The 20,151-nt window shown below is 49.7% G+C and overlaps 1 protein-coding gene across 3 annotated transcripts in view; it reads right to left on the bottom strand.

The window, feature by feature from the left end:
• Positions 1-19,489, bottom strand: part of ZNF618 (zinc finger protein 618) — a 149,844-nt gene extending 130,355 nt beyond the window's left edge. For all 3 annotated transcript variants that reach the window (XM_064727377.1, XM_064727378.1, XM_064727379.1), the window contains exon 1: positions 19,244-19,489. In XM_064727377.1, the coding sequence (XP_064583447.1) occupies positions 19,244-19,288 (45 nt within the window). In that variant the 5' untranslated portion in view covers positions 19,289-19,489. The remainder of the gene's footprint in view (positions 1-19,243) is intronic.
• Positions 19,490-20,151: the final 662 nt, after the last annotated feature.

The raw sequence follows: 20,151 nt of genomic DNA, 5'->3' as shown, positions 1-20,151 counted from the left end.
CAGGGGCTCCTGCTCTCCCACCCTACAATCTCTTTTATGCCAAGGAAGGGATTTGCTACCTCACTGCCTGCAAAGAAAGGAAGGGCTGTGCAAGAACAACCAGGAGTCCCTCTCTGAGATAAGGACATGGCCTGTGGGGCTGTGCAGAGAGTGGCACCAACGCTGGGCACAGCTGGGCACCTCATTCAGGCCGATGGAGTTGGCAGCCCCCAGCTCAGCACACGGGCAGGGCTGTGGGTCTGAAACGCTCTGTGCAACTGGTGTGATGCTTCAAGGGACAAGTCCTAATCCAGGAACAATGGCTCTGGTGGCATTCCCAGCAGGCGAATTCCATCCTGCAGCGAGGATGTGACACCAGGCACGCGGCGCTCGCTGACACAGAACCGGCCCTTGGCGAGGCACTGCCCGTGCAACCACAGCTCCCCGGGAGCAGCCTGCACAGCCACACTGCAGCCCCTGGGTCACTGCTCATTTCCCTCCAAACCTGTTGAAATCCTCACTGTGGTGGTGGCTGCGTGAAGAGCATGGAGGGATTCAAGCTCCAGCAATGTCTGTGAGCAGACAGCGATGAGGCGTTGGTGGAACCAGGAGGAAGTGCCCACTGCTGGGAAAACCTCCCTGCCCCAGGCTGTGACAGCTGATCTGGTGTGGGAACACACAGAATCCAACCTTACAAACACAAAATCCAGAACCAAACAAGGTCTCCTGGCATTGCTGATCCTCCCCTCTAAACCAGGGTAAGCAGGTGGAGAGGAGCCCACTGCATCAGCCACCAGAAGAATCCCCAGTTTTCCCAGCCTGTAAAGTCAACCCATTTTTCTTAAGGAAACATTAACCACAGTGGGATATCAAGATACAAGACTGCTTTTAATTACATATACAAAGGAGTCCCTAACACTCCAGCTCTCCACAAGGGCAGCTTGCTGAGAAAAGCAACTCTGATCAAAGCAGGAAAATCTAAATCGGGTGAGCTTAGCAAGAAACTGCATAAATTGTCCCCAGGTTTTTATGCACAAGACTCATGGACTTCCAGCCAGAATGTGTTTCAGTTGTGGCATTATCTGAGTGCCTGCTGAACATAGAGAGGGATTTGTCCCTCTGTGTTCTGCACTCGTGAGGCCACAGCCCGAGTCCTGTGTCCTGTTCTGGGTTCCTCACATCAAGAAGGACATTGAGGGGCTGGAGCGTGTCCACGGCAGGGAATGGAGCTGGAGCCCCAGGAGGGGCTGAGGGAGCTGGAAAGGGGCTCAGCCTGGAGCAAAGGAGGCTCAGGGGGGTCCTTGTGGCTCTGCACAGCTCCTGACAGGAGGGCACAGCCAGGGGGGTCGGGCTGTGCTCCAGGGAACAGGGACAGGAGCAGAGGGAATGGCTCAGGGTGGGCCAGGGGAGGCTCAGGATGGACATCAGGATGAATGTCATCATGGAAACGGTGGTCAAGCATAGGGACAGGCAGCCCAGGCAAGTGGTAGAGTCCCCATCCCTGGAGGTGCTCAAGAAATGACTGGACAGGGCACTCAGCGCTCTGCTCTGGTTGAACTGGTTAAAGATCTTCTTCTGGAAAATGTACCTTCAACTGAGAGGTCTTCTCCAACCTGACAGTCATGAAGGTCCTCAGAGAAATCTTCAGGCCTGGCTGTGGCACAGGGTCACCCCCACATTCACAGGTTTTTAGCTGTGTAACCAAAGACCTCAAGACTTTGTTTAGAAACAGCATCCCCACAAGGTGAAGGAGCCCAAGGGTTCTGCAGCTCCCTGTGCTGATCAGGGCTCCCAGCACAGGACACAGGCTGGGTCTGACACGGGCACAGCCCCAGCCAGGGGCACCCCACAGCTCATTCACAAACACTCTTCTCACATCTCCTGCTCCAATCCCTGGCATCTCTTCAGTGGACAAGTTTCCTCTGCTAGCTTCTGTCTGCTCTGAATATATCTAAGGAACTCTTTGAAGTCAAAATATTCTTAGCAATTAGATCTTCTCTACTTCTTTTTGCCTTCCTAATTATCCTTTTAACTGCCTTCTGCTTATTTTAATAGATCTTCCTATCCTCCTCCTTACCAGACTGTTTATACTTTTTAAAAGCCTACTGCTTACTGCTCCTAATACTGTTTACATCTTCACTCAGCCACCTCAGCTCAGTTGCTGCTTTTTTTGCCTGATTTCAGAGTCAACCAGGGGAAATTTCCTCTCTGATCTCTGCAGCAGTTTGTAAATATCTCCCATTTTGTCTACAAGAGCTTTTCTACAATAGGTTCTCTTTTCAACAACAGGTTTCCTCTTGGGAGAGGGAATGGAGTCTCCTCTAGACCACAAGTGCTTCCATAAAAATCCATATTCTTCTATATTGCTCTAAGCACTCTTCTCTCTGCTCTCAGCCCATTGCTTTTGCATTAAAAATATAAAGCAGATTGTTTAATGACTGAGCTCCATGTGTTCCCTAACTACCTTATTCATTATCATTTCCTGCCTCAAAAAGTAAACAAATATCCTTTTGTGTTCAATGTTACAGGAGATTACATATGAATTTCTTTAGTTATATCTATTCTAGGGGGAAAAAAGCCACCTGGAAATACTTTGACTTCATGCAAGGGCTTGCACCAGGGTGTGGGTGATGGTCTGGAGGGTTTGGAGCATCCTGTAGGGTTTGGAAGTGAGAATAATTTAGGGTCCATTTGGTGGAACCTAGAGAGTAAATTAAAGGGAAGCTGACTCAATATTTCCTCTGTTCCTTACAATCCTTCCCCAACCATCTGCTTTCAGACACTGGGAAACAGGACACCAAAGCAGAGGCAGAAAGTGGGATCTTTTGTGAGGCACAGAATGGCCATTCTATACACCATAGCACAGCTCTGCCCTGGCTCTCTGCTCTGAGCCCTATTCCACAGACAGAGAACAAGCACCAGCACCAGCATGCTGCACCCACAGCTCCCCTTGGCAGCTTGTTCTGACAGCCAATCTGCCCTGCTGCTCAACATTTCCACCTCCTACTTTTAGAAATGCTTTTTGCGTCTTCATTTTGTCATCTCAGTGTTTGGATCCTGCTTCCAGGTATTGTTTCTTGCTGTGCACTTTGCTAAAACCAAGGGCTCTGCTACCTGCTTTTTTAATTTTCTGCTTTTTAAACCCATGGAGAACTGGCTCCATGAAGATAAAAATCAACGAGTGAGGTTTTTTTTTGGCAGAGAGTTTCCCAAAATACAGTGCACGTCCCCAAATGTTTAACAACAAACACTAAGGAGTATTTTCTTTGACTCCTCAAACTGCTTCACTCCACTCACATGTTCTGTGTCTTCTCCAACTTTTCAACATCTCTGAAGGAAATGAGGGAGCTGAGAATGGGGATGCTGTATTAAAGCACAGGAGCTGTTCACACACGGCTCCCTCACTCTGCACACCATGGCTGGCATCCCACACTCATTGCCACTGCTCACTCTGCAGCATTTGCCCCTTTCCCACCCCACAGTCTGGTTTGGCACCTCTGCTCCTCTCTGCTCTCCCCACACCAAGAGCAGATGCAGCCCCATCCCTCCAGGTGCCCAATCCTGAGATCCAAATCAAAATTCACTTGATGAAGATGAGTCCATGACCCAAATCCCTGTGGGCAGCTGCAGTCCCTCCTTCCTTTCTCCCTCCTTCCTCACCACCACTGTCAATGCCTGTGGCCATGCCAGACCCTGTTTGCAGCCTGCTTCACACCAGTTTTTTGGGGAATGACCCAAAACCAGCCCTTTTGGCCAGCTCAGGACACACGCCCTCCATCCTTTTGCTGGAGAGCAAACCCAGCCTGACATTGCCACCAGCTCCTCCCCTGTGCTCCCTCCCCACCCTGGCCAGGCCAAGGCAGCACAACAGCAGCACCACCAAACCTTCTGCAATATCCTCACTGTATCCATCCAAACCCTACAGGAGCCCAATATCTCAATATCCAAATCCTACAGGAGCCCAGTATCTCAATATCCAAATCCTACAGGAGCCCAATATCTCAGTATCCAAATCCTACAGGAGCCCAATATCCTCATTGTATCCAAACCCTACAGGAGCCCAAAATCTCACTGTATCCAAATCTTACAGGAGCCCAATATCTCAATATCCAAACAGGAGCCCAATATCCCAATATCCAAACCCTACAGGAGCCCAATATCCTCAATGTATCCAAATCCTACAGGAGCCCAATATCCTCAATGTATCCAAATCCTACAGGAGCCCAATATCTCAATATCCAAACAGGAGCCCAATATCTCACTACCCAAACCCTACAGGAGCCCAATATCCTCCATGTATCCAAATCCTACAGGAGCCCAATATCTCACTACCCAAACCCTACAGGAGCCCAAGGGCAGAGCCAGCAGGAGTGCCCAGGGAACATCACCCCAAGGAGCAGGGGAAAGCCCTGCCCTGCTCAGCCCCTGTGCACATGGGCTGAGAGTGGATCATTCCTCCTCCTTACAAATAGGGAACAGCAATATTTATTAAACATGTCTAGTTTTTCTGCTTTATTATGCATTTTACCTCTCCTCAGCCGTGATAAGTCTACACAAACCATTATTAGAATTTCTTTTGTTCCTAATACAAATACTTTCTTACTGTTCCTTGCACTGACAGTCACAGATTTTTTTTCCCTTGTGTTTTTAACTTCCTTTATCCATTTTCTGCACTTGATAACTTCTAACTCAAGGATAACTGTCACCTCTTCCTCTTAATATTCCTTTTTTTCCCTTTTATTCTGTTTTATTTCTACCCTGCTCACAGGAGCTCAGGCTGCAAGGAAGGGAGGGGAGGCAGGGAAAGGGGGCTCAGGTCCTGCCGCACACCAGCTGCACCCTACATGGAGACCAATTTTAAGCCCAGACTATGGGGCAGTGACCACACTTTGGTAAAAATGCCTGCAAATGGCACAGAGGACAGCAAAGACCCAAAAAGTGAAACTCAGGACCTTCCTGTGAAATCCCACCTGTAACCAGGCAGCAGGGTGGGAGCTGAGGAGGGCCTGAGCCAAAGGGAGCCCCTCTGAGTAAGCCAGACACCATCAAAACCAAAGTGAAAACAGATGCCAGCATATAAAACCTATTTAAACTAAAGCCTGAGAAAATCAAAGTTACAGGAACATCCAGTGTAAGTGAAGCATTTTCTATTGATGAGGTCATAAATGTTCTGTATCCCTGAAGAGCCTCATAAAATTTCAGGTAGGAGACAAAAGACTCAAGGCATTGCATTGCAGATCCAAATTACATGGGAATGATGGAGCTGTGTTGACAGAGAAGCAAAGTGCAGCCCAAGAACTGAAACAAGATTATTATGACAGAAGGTAGCAGAGAACCCTGATGGACTGGGAGCCCATCCCAGAACAGCAGAGCACAGAGGGATGCTCAAAATGCCAAGGAACACCAGAGAGGCTGCAGCTCTCTGCCAAGGCAGGAAACACAATTTCAGTCAGAGGAGAATTCAGACAATTCCACAGAGACTTGCAAATGTGAAAGGCAGTTTGATGCAAAATGGTGCTCAAGGTCCCACACACAGCACTTCTGTCCCCACACTGTGTCCCCACACATGGCACATCAGGGAATCCCTGACTAGTTTGGGTTAAAAGGGACATTAAAGCCCACCCAGTACCAGCCCTGCCATGGCAGGGACACCTCCCACTGTCCCAGGCTGCTCCAGCCCTGCCCAGCCTGGCCTTGGGCACTGCCAGGGATCCAGGGGCAGCCACAGCTGCTCTGGGCACCCTGTGCCAGGGCCTGCCCACCCTCACAGGGAACAATTCCCAATTCCCAATATCCCATCCAGCCCTGCCCTCTGGCAGTGGGAGCCATTCCCTGTGTCCTGTCCCTCCATCCTTTGTAAAGAATCTCTCTCCATGTTTCTTGCAGGCTCCCACAGTGAGGTCACCCCAAAGCCTTCTCTTTTCCAGGCTGAACAATCCCAATTCTCTCAGCTTTTCCTCACAGGGGGAACCATTCTGTGATTCTATAAACAGGAAAATTTGTTAAGAGTGTTAATGGAGCAGCTAAAAGGCCTTGCAGGTGAGGTGGAAAACTTGGAGATGATTATCACCTACCAAAGGGGGTTTGTTAAACAAAAATCATAGTTTAACAGCAGAGTGGAAAAGGCCATTAGAAATAAAAAGTCACCCTCAGAAAGAAATCCAAATTAGGAAATTATAAACTCAAGGAAGCTACACTTTAAGCCATAAAAAAGTCAATCCAGAAAAAAATTTGGAGAAACAGGTCACTGAAGAAAAAAAATTAATAATCAAACACACAAGCAGCAGAAATCTGCCGGATTCTGATATAAATCAAGTACTGAAGAAAGATAAAACCACAGGATAAAAATTCAACTTCTTTGCACCAGAGCTCATTTCTGACAGGGCTCAGTACTTCCCTTCCTGGACTCTTCCTTCATGAGGAATGAGGGGAGCATCTGCCTCAAACTGCAGGAAAAGCTGCAGACCTGCCTAGCAAAACTAACAGCAAAAACCTAAAAATCTCCAGGGCCCAACAGCATCCAGCCAAAAGTCCGAAAGGCATTAAGCTATTAAAATCACCCAGCACCCCCAAAACCACTGCTGTCCACCTATGACCCAGCCAGCACTGAATGTGACCCCCACTGTTTCAAAAGGCTCCAAGGAACTGCAGAACTTCATTTTTGTGGCAGAAAAATGACTATAAACAGTAATTAAAAAAAAAAAAAACAAAAAAACAAACAAACAAACAAAAAAAAACAAACAAAAAAAACCAAACAAAAAACCCAGAATAATTTAAAGTTTCCCATGGATTAGAAAGGAACACCAGGAGTCACTCTGGTTCCTGCAGCCATCAGAGGCAGCTGCAGGTAGAACAGGGCGTGGTGCACCCAGACTTCCAAAAGAGTTTGCTCTGCAAAGGCTCTCGTGGCAAGTGCACTCACAGCACTTTCACATGCACAGGATGAAGTAAGAAGTCACCTCATTGATTAACCACTGATTAAGAGAGGGAAAATAAAGGGCAGGAACAGTTCATTATCACAGTGGGGTCCCACAGCCATCTGCTCCGAGCGCCGGGTGGGGTTTGGGAGGGAGCAGAGCAGGGAAAGGAGCTCCTGGAGCACACAGAGGTGCCCAAATGTGCCACCAGCACCCATCAAGGTGCCCAAATGAGCCTCCAGCACCCACCAAGGTAAGGCAGGAGGCTCAAGGGCACCTCTGCAGCAGCTGGGAGCCTCTGATGGAACCTTGGGAGGGAGCAGAGCAGGGAAAGGAGCTCCTGGAGCACACAGAGGTGCCCAAATGAGCCACCAGCACCCACCAAGGTAAGGCAGGAGGCTCAAGGGCACCTCTGCAGCAGCTGAGGGCCTCTGATGGAACCTTGGGAGGGAATGGAGCAGGGAAAGCAGCTCCTGGAGCACATCAAGGTGCCCAAATGAGCCATCAGCACCCACCAAGGTGCCCAAATGAGCCACCAGCACTCATCAGGGCAAGGCGGGAGGCTCAGGGGCACCTCTGCAGCAAGTGAGGGCCTCTGATGGAACCTTGGGAGGGAACAATCCAGGGAAAGCAGCCCAAGCACCTCACCAAGGTGCCCAAATGAGCCACCAGCACCCACCAAGGTGCCCAAATGAGCCACCAGCACCCACCAGGGCAAGGCAGGGGCTCAGGGGCACCTCTGCAGCAGCTGAGGGCCTCTGACAGAACCAGCTACTCATTATGGGCCTGGGGACAGAAATGTGCCATGCACAAAGCCTCGCCCACAGCCCCAGTGATCCACCTGCACAGAGACTGCAAAATAAAACCAGGGAGCAGACCAGGGCAAGAAGGGTGATCCAGCCAGGCAAACTCTCCTGTGCCATGGACAAGGTGGCCAGAACAGCCCCAAAGAGCACCTCAGGGAAAAGGGACACCAGGATAGCTCAGCTTTGCTTCCCAAAGCACAAAGCTAAACCCTAAAAATAAATCCCACAAGCAAGCGAAAGCAAATATTTTTCAGTCCCCTATTTGCCTAAATAAATTGCAGATGCTGCAATTATCCAAATGATTGCCTTGGTGGTGGGTAATGCCAGGCTATGGAAAATCCACATCCCAAGGGGCTGCAGCACATCCTGGGACAAGATCCGAGGAGCCTCCAAAGTGGGCACAGCACTGAGGTGAGCAAGAAACTCACCTGAAGCAGTGGAAAATACAGCTCTGACAGTAAATCATGTATCCCATAGCTGGAGCTACAAAGAACCTGAGTATGGGACAGCTGGCAAGGCTGCAAGCTCACAAGGAAACCCCAAAACCAGCCTGCATCAGCCTTTTCTTCTTCTGATTTATGGGGTTGGTCACCCCACAACACCTGGTGATGGAGAACTGGGAATGAGAGCTGCTGATGGCCTTTGAAAAGGCATCCCTGTGATGGAGAGGGCACAGAAACACCCAGGGAGGGCAGGAGACACCAAGGAGCCCAACCTGGGAGAGCAGAGAGCTCCTGCAAAGGGACAGAGCTGAGAGCAAAACTCCCTGTGCCCTGAAACAGAGATGGGAAACACAGCAGAGCAGCAAAGTCAAAGGAAAATACAGGAGGAGAGACTTGTGGAGGTGTCCAAGGGGGGAAAATGGTTATGATCCAACATCTCACCTTGCCCATGCAGAATTATCAACAGATCTTGCACAGAAATCAGGAATGAAGGCAGCATGTTTGCTGAGCCCTCAGCTCTTCCATCCAGCACTGGGCCACCTCTGACAGCCCTAAATAATCTCCAGGAAGAAAGAACAGTTCCAAATTCTTTGAGCTTACCAGCCTGAAGCTTGGAAAAATGTAACAAAAATAATTGGACAAAAAGTTGAAAACTTCTGGTGTCCCAAAAAGAAAGAAAAAAAAAAGTTTCTGCAGTTTGCTTCTGAAAAATTTCCTACTGCTTTTTTGGGTTTGTGGGATCATTAAAATAGCTGAGCTGGGAACGTCATGACTTGGTTGGTTTGGCTAATAAAGAGTACCTTCTGGGCTGGAACAGTGGGGATGTTTATGGGGAAAAAAGGCTTTTTGTGAAGAAAATGGAGTCAACTATTGATATGCAAAATAGACCAAATTATTATTTATATAGGAAACTATCCTAACGTGATCAAACTTTAAATATTAAAAAAAAAACCAACCCAACACTTTGGCAGAAAAGGAACTAAAAGTAGTATTGCTGGTGCCAGAATATTGCTTAATGAGAGGTTGTAATAATGGATTTGTATTTCTTGTGTGAGGCCCTCCTGCCATAGAGACAGCTCAGGTAGAGGGATGGGGTGTTTTGGAAACAACATTGGCCAAACACTTGAAAATTCCATAAATCAAGCAGAGACAGATTTTTTTTTTCTATTTTTGGGTGGGAGGAAGGAAGAGCCTTGAAAAATGTAAATATTCAAATGCAATTTTTTCCTCCAGAATGCCGTTTTGCTCATGATATTCTCCTAACAAAACAAACCCCTCCTGTCCTGCAGAGGCAAAGGGACAGGCTGGAGCCCAGGAATTAGGGAATGTTTCACTGACTTCAGTCAGAGCTGCTTGTAGGGAAATTTAACCACAAGCCTAAATCCCCACAGGACTCATCCCTAAGTGAATTCCAAAGCAGAACAAAAATTAGAGATTGAAGATTAAAAATAAAAAAAAAAAAATCTAAAAAACCCCAAACCACATCTCCTATGAGGAAAAGTCAAGACAGAAATGGAAAATTCCTTGCTGGCAAGGATGCTAATTGCATACCTTGTGCTAAGAGCTGAATATCATAAATTTCTACATATATATTTAATTAGGTTAATTTGCAAACCGTAGACATATGTCTGCTTAAAGCAGACAGGAACATTTCATTTTATACATTTTAAATCTCACATAATGAACTCCAATCACAAGCAGTGTTTATGCTGCAGGAGGACGGCCAGGAGCTCCCTGTCAAAGGAGGGAAGCACAAACATTTCCCACTCACACAAACAAACAGCCACAACGTGGGACTTATCTCCTCCACCTTATCAGGAACCAAAAGCAAACGCAGCAGCACTCTCAGCAAATCTACTTGCTGGCAACTAAACCAAATCAGATTACATAAAAAAAAAAGAGAAAAAAAACAACAAAAAACCAAACAAACAAGAGAAAAAAACCACAAAAAAATTTAAATATGTGCAATATTTCAAGAAAAGGGACCTCACTGAATTTTGAGGTTTTTTTTCTCATTTATGAAGGGCACTGCTATTCCCTCCACGTGGATCACAGAGAATATCCACAGATGGAAGAAATCCACAGGGATCCCCCAGCCCAGCAGCCCCAGCCTGGGCACCCCTGGCAGCGCTGCCCAAAGGCTCCTGGAGCTCTGGCAGCCTCGGGGCCGTGCCCATTCCCTGGGCAGCCTGGGCAGTGCCAGCACCCTCTGGGGTGCTGTTCTCCAATAAATGTTCCAGGGGACTCTCCCACATCCCCTGGCATCTGCCAGCAGCCCCAGGAGCAGCACACAGCAGGGCTCCCAGGCCCCTGGGGATGCACTGTGGCTCTCTGGGTACATTTACGTTTTTTTATTTCTCTTTTACATTTACATTTTTTATTTCTCACCCAGTGCCCTCCCCAGCTCCAGGCACAGCGGTTCCCCTGCCAGGCTGAGTCTCTGGCACGTCCTAACAAACCCCATGGAGCAGAAATGCCAATTCCAACTGCTGTTATCACCAACCAGCCAAATTTATAGGCCTCTAAAATAAAGGCATGTAAGAAAGTAAAAGTATCCTGCCCTTGGAGTTAATGTGCAGTAACCCCAGCAGTACTAACCATAAACAGAGAGATGCCCTGAAGCCAAGTCACAACACATCCCAGGGCACCTTCCTGGTGGTCATTCATTAATTCCTTCCCTGGTGAAGTCCAACTCCAGCCCTGCCAGTCCAACCCCAAGGCCACCAAAGGCCAGGTCCCAGGCTGTCCCCTGGTGTCACTGCCACTGCCATTGCCCCTCAGCATCTTCAACAACATCCCCTGACTACAAAGAGAAATCCTAGTGATTCCCAAGGGGATTTTCAGAACCCCCTGCCACCAGCCTGATCCAAATCCAGCCATCCCTTCCTACAGAGGTTTCCAAAATGCATGCACAAATTCAAAAAGGTGTTTTATTCCCAGCCAATAATTATTCTGCCTTCTTACAACTCTCTTCCCACCCTCAAAATCACAAATATCTCACAAATGCCAGTGAAAGCTCAGGATTTGCAGCCCACAGAGTAAGGCACATCAGACCTCAAGTGACAGATTTACACCCAGAAAAGCAGGAGCTATTCTTGGGTTTGGAGCCAGAGCCCTACTGGGGCTGCCTGCACGCTGTTCTCTGGATGCTCACAGCTCCATCCACCAGCCTGCAGACTTAACTCAAGAAATTGTACAAATCTGCTGGAAACTGGTTTCATTCATTCATCCTCTCCTTGTGTAACTAAGTAAATAGAATAGTAGTAAAAAAGAAATCTCACCAAAACACAGACAACTCGATTTCCAGGGTGCAGCACCCACACCCTGCCCTGCTCCCAGCCCACGTCGCTCCAGGTTTTCCTCCAGGTTCCCCTCCTGGCTCTCCCACACCAGCAGAGCTGCTGGCTTTGGATGCAGTTCTGAAAACTGAGGTTTAATATTTCTAAAAATAGGTCTGAAGCAATTAAATACTTGCACTAAAATTGTTCTCAACATACTGGAAGCAGTAAATGACGGCCCTTCAACGCAAGCACACCCAACTCCTGCAAACTGACTTGTGCTGCTATTTTCAGGCAGGAAAGGATACCTACACCCACACAGAGCAAAAAATGAACTTCCATAAGATTACTGCTGCCTGTGTGTATCTAGTAAAATGAAATCACAACAAATATTAAATCCTGAAGAGCCTGGAGACACAGTGGTGCCATCGGGACACCAGCACTGGCGTGTGAGCACATTTGGCCACCCAGCCTGGCTCAGCTCACTGCAAGTAGGAAAGTCTGACATACCTGGCTGCTCTCACTTCTGTCAGTTGCTGAGATATCAAACCTTGTGTGATAATAACCCTGATTTCTAAACCAGGGCAGAAAACACCACAGAGCTCCTGTGATCCTGGACCAGGCACAGTATGCACCCAACATCCCTCACAGCATCCCAGACCCACCCAAGAGCCTCCCTGCATCCTGGAGTGTCCCAGGCACATCCACATGCACCAACACAGCATTTTGATCCCTCAAATACCTATGGCAGCTCCTCCAGGCTCCAGCAGCTCCTCTCTGCTCCACACTCTGACATTCATGTTTCCCTTTGTCAGCCCCTTATCAGCGCAGGCAAATTCTCCAGTCTCTACTTCTCCACTTCCAGCCTTATTTTCCACATTTCACCAGCCAAATATAGACATGAAACAAGCAGGAGTGCTGGGAATCACAAGCAAGGAAAGCCTTGCCTATATAATTAAATCTTTGCAGGTACAGTACAGCAGAGAAACCTTTCTAAGCACACTCTGGAGTGCCTTGGAAATACAGGTGAGGGAAATAAAGGGAGGGACACTGGAGTGCCTTGGAAATACAGGTGAGGGAGGTAAAGGGAGGAACTCCCAAAGAAAGCTGTGCTAGCAGAGGAACTGGTGTGGTGACACTGCTCCCACCACCAAAAAGCACAAAGCTTGGCCACCCTTGGCCCTTGCCATGGGGACAGCCCCATGCCAGGCTGACCCAGGGCTCTGCAGTTTCACCCCACAAGAGCCACATGGCCTGCAGCTTCTCCTGAGGCAGCACAGCTCCACAAGTGCCATCACCTGCCAGGGTAGGACTCTGCCCTGGCCTGGGCCAAGAGTCACCTGGGCACAGCCAGGGAGGCACAGGCAGGGGGTGCAGCTGGTCTGAGCCCATCTGGGCAGGCAGAACACGCCCTGTGCCCCCCAGGCTGCCCCAGGCAGGATCCCAGCTGGAGCAAGAGCTCCCAGCGTGCTGGCACAAGCCCTCGCAGCCCGGTCAGTGAACCAGAGCTAACTGCCACTCAAGTGCCAAAAATCTGGAAAACACACAGCACAAGAACTCTTCTCCATGGGTACAGAGGGGGTTTAATTAAGGGGATGGATTCTAATCTACCTGTGTCACTGCCATGCTGCTCATGCCCTCAGTGCTGCCTCCTTGCCCAAATGCACCACTGAGAATACAAAGCTTCTCTGCACTTCCAATGAGCACAGGGGAGAATTTTCTTGATTTAATCTCTTTTTTCTGCCACTGCTCGCTTTGAGAGAATCCAACAAGTGAAACCCAAGCAGCTTGGCCAGCACCGCCCTGTGCATTTACACTCTCAGCAGTGCTGGAGTACAAACCCCACATTTCAGGAGGTGACCTGTGTCCATCATCTGGGCTTTGACACGCATGTTCCAGCATGAGCAAAGCAATTTCAGTGTGGAAAGAGCCTCACTGCTGAGCCCAGCCCAAGGGATGACCAACACTGACACTGAGCATCCTGCCCCACCAGCAGCAGGGGACAGAAAGGTCCAGGGATGAGAGGATCCAATGGACTCAAGGTCTGACCATCAAAGCTCAACCAAGGGACCACTGTGAGTGTACCTTGGAACACCCAGGAGAGAGTGCAAGGCAGCTTTGATGTCTTCAGCACATCCTGGGAAGGGACCTCCTGTGCAGAGAGAGCATCTGCTCAGCCCTTCCCCTCCTCCAGAGGAGACACAAGTGAGCAGCAATGCCTGCCACATCCCAGGGTCACCTGAACAGCCACAGCCACATCCCAGGGTCACCTGAACAGCCACAGCCACATCCCAGCTTCCCATGGCCAGCAGGGACAGCAGGCACCAAACCCTGCTCCATCCAGAGCCCTCCAACAGCTGCAGCCACAGGTTTGGGGAGAAACAGCTGCTGCTGAAGCCACCATCATTTTTGATTATTAAATTCTGCATCCTCTTGGTTCTGTTCCCATGCTACAAGCTCTATACATGTGGTGTATATTATATATCACATATTGTGTACTACACAGACTCGTGTTTTTCCACTCCCTCTCTGTTCCAACTTTACCCCACTGTCACCAGAGCTAACCAAAGCCACCAGCAGCTGCTCCTACACAGGGCACCTTCCCCACACAGCAGGAGCCGCTGCCTACCCCAGCCCTTTTCCTGGTGCCATGGTTTCAAAATTCAGCTCTCATGTGACGAGGCAGAGCCACTGTGACAAGCTGCACCAGAGCCCTGTGCCCCTGATGAAAGGCACATTGCAAATGGTTATTTTTCATATACTATCCATGGTAAACAGCAGCATTCATTTCTATTCCCTTGCTCCAGACAAATCAATGATTGTTAATGCAAAGTCAACACGTCCAGATGTAGTTTGCATACTAGTTAACCACTAAATTGGCATCACATAGTACAAAATAATCAAGAGACATTCAAGGAACCAAACAAAAGCAAAAAGGAGGCAGATGACTAGCAATTAATCCATAAAAGACCTTTAAAAATTAGAAACTTCTTCCCCAGAAAACACGGTATGGCCAAATGGAATCCGTAAATGTGAAATTCCAAATATGCACAATGCTGGATGCACAGAAATGTGGAAATTGCAAGAAATAAATATCTCCTGGGGCCATTTCCCCACATCCCTTACCAAGAACACACACAGCCTCCAGCAGCACTGGCAGCCCCTGCCCAGGCACCTCTTCCCCTCATCCCCCTTGGTACATGATGTACAAACAGTGCCTGATCTGGCACACCTCTGACAAAACTCACATTTTGGGGTGGCTCCCCACACCTGCAGGAGCACACAAACAACCACCTGCAGGGACCCAAGCATGGACTGGAGCAAGCGCAGAGCCCAGGGTAGCACCCCCAGGGAATGGGGCATGCAGCAAACCCTGGGGATGTGCCACCCTTGTGCACGCCCTCACCCCACAGCACCCCGGGCAGGCTGGCACACTCCCCTGTGCCAGTCTCAAATCTGAGCCAGGCTCAAGCTGAGGATGCTCAGGTAGAGGCCACCAGAGACTCCATGGGCAGTGCCAGGGACCCAACAGTGCCACACACCCAGAGCCAGTGTGGCCCTGCAGAACCTGCCCATGGGGCTGTGCCATGGGGGCTGTGCCTGTGCCATGGGGCCGTGCCATGGGGGCTGTGCCATGGGGACCTTCCATGGGGCTGTGCCATGGGGCTGTGCCATGGGGGCTGTGCCTGTCCATGGGGGCTGTGCCATGGGCACCGCATCCAGGAGCAGCATCCAGGACCTCATACCAAGTCCTGCCATGCCATGGTGGGAAGGTCAAAATCCTTGAATGGGCACAGCATCCAAAGAATTACTGACCCACGGAATATCCTCCTGAGCTGGGATGGACCCACCAGGATCCCCCAGCCCAGCCCCTGTCCCTGCCCAGCCCCCCCAGCAGCCCCAGCCTGGGCACCCCTGGCAGCGCTGCCCAAAGGCTCCTGGAGCTCTGGCAGCCTCGGGGCCGTGCCCATTCCCTGGGCAGCCTGGGCAGTGCCAGCACCCTCTGGGGGCAGAGCCTTGCCCTGAGCTCCAGCCTGAGCTGCCCTGGCACAGTAGGCACAAATCCTGACTCTGTATCAGCATGACTCTTAGAGCAGGTTTCAACCCTCCCCCCTGCAAAATAAAATTAAAATTAAATTAATCTAATTTTTAGAACACTAATTCCACTCTAATTTCACTCCTGCACTTGCATAATTGCAAACTTGACTGTGCCACGTGACTGCACCCGTGAACTGAACTATTCCCAGCGTTGCATTATGGCAGTGATATATATTTAAATTATCCTGGAGTCATGCAATAACCTCCCAAGGTTTTATATGGCATTTGTATAAATATTATCTACTACTTTAATAATATTATGTCTGTTTTCATTCTGGGATGAAAATATGTCACTGAAAATGAGGTCCTGGAAATTTTTCTTTTTTAAAAAATACATTTCAGTTATGTCACAAGAAATCTGTTGGTATCACTCAGCTGAGCTCCCTCCCTCCCCTTCCCCTTCCAGGCTGCCAACAGCAATTTTGAAAAGGATAAAATATTGATCAACTTTCCAGAAGAAAAAAAAAAAAAAAAAAAAAGGGAAAAAAAAAATCCCCCTGAAGGCAGACTGCAATGAAAAATTATGAAATCTTTTCCAGGCAGGAGCAGGTTTGTGCTGGAAGGAGAGGCAGAAAGGTGAGATTCAGACCCATGAGAAGGAGCTGGTGCTGGAAAGCTGCAGCTCCCCAGGGAGTTGAAGCTGGGCAGGGTTGCAGCTCCCAGAGCATCCCCGTGCAGAGGACACGGGCTCGCCCCCAGCGCTGCAGAGCTCACACAGCACCCCCAGCACAGCCGGGAACTCCTCCAGCCAGGCCTGCCCTGCTCTGCTGCACCACAAACTCAAATGGCATCACTGCCACGCTGGGCACTGTCACCCCAGAACTGAGGCTTGCTCGTTAATTTAATTAAAACGCAGCACCCATCGGTGCATCCTCCCTAAATCCCAAATCCCAAATCCACAGGGATGCTCCCCACATCTCCGGGAGTGTGGCAGGGCTAAGGAAAAGCAGCACCAAAAGGTCTGGTTCACAAAAGAAAAAAATGTATGAAATCTTAAAATTTAAAAAAAAAAAAAATTTACAGCTAAATAGTTTGTTGGGGTACAGTGATATTGTAGTAAAAGTTCTGGGGTGCAGCTCAAGGAAGGGAAATCTTGGAGGGTAAGAATATGGAAACGCCACCAGGCTACAGCTTCCTGGATGAAACCATGAATAAAATATTCTCTGGGATTGTTTAATCCAATTTGGAGCATTGTGTGTAATTTTTACCCAGATGTGGCACCCGGCTCTAAGTGCTCCACTGCCGGGCTGGCACCGGCCTCCCGCTCCATTGCATTTCCATTATTTGCTAAAAAAGGGATTCAGGAAGAGGGTGGGTCCCTTTCGGGGGGGCTGGGGGCAAATAAATGCAAAAATAAAAATATGGAGTTGACATTTCGGAGTATTTCTTCCTCCACCCAAGAGTTATCCTGCTTTGCAAATTTTTTCCATTTCCCCCCCCCTTTGAAAAACTCAAAACATGAAACAAATAAAGGGGAGAAAAGTGAAAACAGCCCCCGAACCCTGAATTCACCAGCCATTCCTTTCTGATTTCCATCAAATATCAAATTACAGGGAAGAGAAAATCAAAACCAAACAAAAAATCAAAATTAAAAAAAAAAAACTTTTCAGGGTTTTGAGATTCAAAATTAAAAATTCATTCTGGTTTGAAATTTAATTTTATTTTGTGCAGCACCCAGATTTCAGCCTTTGCTAGTGGGTGCCCGGCAGCTCCAGAAATTCACTTTGGAGTTTAAAAATTTAAAAATGCTTTTTTTCAAAAAAAAAAAAAAAAAAAAAAAATCCAAACTGCTGCAGCTGTGGAGCCAGCCATCTTGCTATTTTGTCCCCATTTTAGAGAGGATACTGTGTCAAGGTTGGTAAAACTCAATGTTGACCTAATCTTTCCTTTCCTCTCCCTCCCCCACTTTTGGGTGGAAAGGCCATGTAGCTCTCCTAGATTGCTTTTTTCTTGAAACAATGCATGTTTCAGTGCTCTTTTGTTATTTATTTTTAAAAAGATCAATACCAAGACCCCAGTATTCAAGGGCAACCCTACAATAATAAACCAGTGTGTGCAGAGTCCAGAACTCGCAGGCACTCTGTAACAGCAAAATAATATGGATAGGACAGCATTTAAAACAAACAAACAAACAAAACAATTAAGAAAAACCCCACCAAAAATAATAATGAAAAAAAAAATTTCAATTCAAACTCCAGCAAGGCTTTAACAGTCAAGGAGAAAAAGGATTTTGAAATTCCGAAAAATATCATGGCTGAGCCCTTTAAAGGCACTTCAATTTGAAAAAAAAATGAAAATCACAAAATCTGCAATTATTTTTTCACAATATTGTTAATTATGCATATTCATAATATCATGGCGGACCTTATAATAAACCTGTGTAAATATTAGATTTATGTGAGCCATAGGACATGGAGTTATTACAGTGTGTTTAAAAAAAGAAAGAGGGAAAAAAACCCCTAAAAACCATAGTATGGAAATTTTCTTCTCTACAAAAGAAGTAGGAAATTAAATACTGGAAACTGTTTTAATTATGCCAGGAGAAACCATCCAAAAAGCCAAGAAATTCTAAAATAAAACTGACATTCGACTCTTAATTTTGCTTGTCCTCGTGTTTTCTTGGACTGTGTTTAGAACCTCATTGTTTAACAGCAGTTTTGCATGAAATCCAAAATCACAAAAAAAAAAAAAAATTTTGGGTGTGTCCACAGCAAATTTTCTGGGTTCTTCATTTTCCTGCAAAACTCCTCATTTCAAACAAAATAACTTTATAAGCACTGCAGCAAAAAGGAAAAAAAAATGAACCCTGAGTTTTGGCAGAGCTTGCTGCACAAGTTCAAAATTACAATGAAGCCCAATTCCTAATTGCTCCGGAACAGCAATTCTCCCACTTTCCCAAACTAATCCCTCCCTGCAGCTCACCCGGGGGGGCCCACCAAAAACTTGACTCACTTTCCTTTCCCAGCACTCTGCTGCTCCCAGGCTCCGTTTTTCTCCAGAAAATGGGGGTGGAGGGAGAAAAACCTGAATTCATTCAAATTCCTGTTTAATTTTCATTTCCATGAGCTGGGCTTTGGCTCCAAAAGCGACAAATACGAAATTTGCGGGGCGCTGCGGAAGCTGCCGGAGGAACCCCAACATGGGGAATCCAACCCCAACTTTCTGGGAAAAAATTTTAGAAATAGCAGAATATTTCCTTTTTTTTTTTTCAATTTTAATTTTTTTTTTTATTTACGAAATAGTCTCCTCTAGGTGGCGTCGTTTTAATGGAAAAAAAAATGGGGGGGAAAAAAAACCCAAAACGTTCTGGAGGAAAAATTAAGAGAAGGAGGAAAAAAAATTAAAAAAAAAAAAAAAAAAAAAGAAAGAAGGAAAAGAAAAAGAAAAAGGGCCGGGAAGGGGCGCGGGGCGCGGAGCGCGGCGGGGCCGGGCCGGGCCGGGCCGGGGAGCGGGGCCGGGCCGGGCCGAGGGGCGGCTCGTCCCCGACATGGCTGCTGAGCTCCGCTTTGTTTTCCGCCGGTCCGAGCGGCCGCGGGCTCCGGCACCGCGGGGTCCGAGGAGCCGCTGCCGGCGCTGCCCCCGCGCACTGCGCCAAAGCGCCGCCGGGGCTCCGCGACGGGGCGGCTGCGGCTGCCGCCCTCCCTCCTTCCCTTCCCTTCCGTTCCCTTCCTCCCCGCTCCCTCCGCCTCCCCCCGGGGACACGCCGCCCGGCCGCCGCGTACCTGCGCTGCCGCCGCCGCCGGAGCGGAGCCGTCCGGCTGGTTCATGGGGCTGGGGCGGGAGCAGGCGAGCCCCGCGCCGCCGCGGCCTGCGATCCGCCCGCCGCGCACAAAGCCGCCGCCGCCGCCGCCGCTGCCTCCTTTCCGCCCTCCCAGGAGCGGCGAGTGGGGGCGATGCCCCCGCTGCGCGGGTGGGCGGCTCGCCGGGCTGCTGCAGCCCCCCTTCCCCCCGGGGCATGGGCCGGGGCGGCCGCCGCGGGCACGGGCGCTGCCGCTAGCGGCGCGGCGCGCAGGGCTGGGCGGGCGCCTCCCGCTGCCGAGCCCGCGCCGCCGCCATCACGAGCCGCTCTGGGGGCAGCTCCAGCCGCAGCGCGCTCGCAGCCGGCGGCGCCGGGAGAAAGGGGCTGAGTCTGGCCCGGCGCGGGAGCCCCGCCGCCCGCCCGGCCGGCCCCGCGCTGCCCTCCGCCCCCGCGCCGGGCACCGCGCAGCCCGGCCCGGCCCGGCCCGGCCGCCGCCCGGCGGGCGCGGGGCCGCTCGGCGCCGTGGGGCCGCTCCGCGCTGCGGCGCCCCCCGGGAGGTGTCCCGCGGTGGGTGGGGGTGCGGCGGGCTGCGGGCTGGGGACCCGGGCCCCGGGGACCCGACCCAACGTGGGGAGAGCCCCCGGGCCGGGCAGGGGGCGAGAGCCCGGCCGGTGGGAGCTGCGGGCACAGCCCGGGTCCCTCACGGCTTCCCCAGGCCTCGCACCCCTCGTACACCTCACTGAACACGTGGGGAAGGGTCCAGGGATGAAGCGGCATCCGAGGGGACGCGGGGTGAGAGGGGACAGAGGGCCCGCCAGAAAGGACACGAGGGAACAGCTGGAGCTGTGTCAGGGAGGGTCAGGTTGGACCACAGGGCAAGGCTCTGCCCCC

The sequence above is a fragment of the Zonotrichia leucophrys genome, chromosome 17 (assembly GCF_028769735.1).
Source record: "Zonotrichia leucophrys gambelii isolate GWCS_2022_RI chromosome 17, RI_Zleu_2.0, whole genome shotgun sequence".
In the NCBI taxonomy this organism is placed as follows: domain Eukaryota; kingdom Metazoa; phylum Chordata; class Aves; order Passeriformes; family Passerellidae; genus Zonotrichia; species Zonotrichia leucophrys.
Note: the sequence above shows the minus strand (reverse complement) of the source record. Positions and strands in the feature narration are given on the sequence as shown.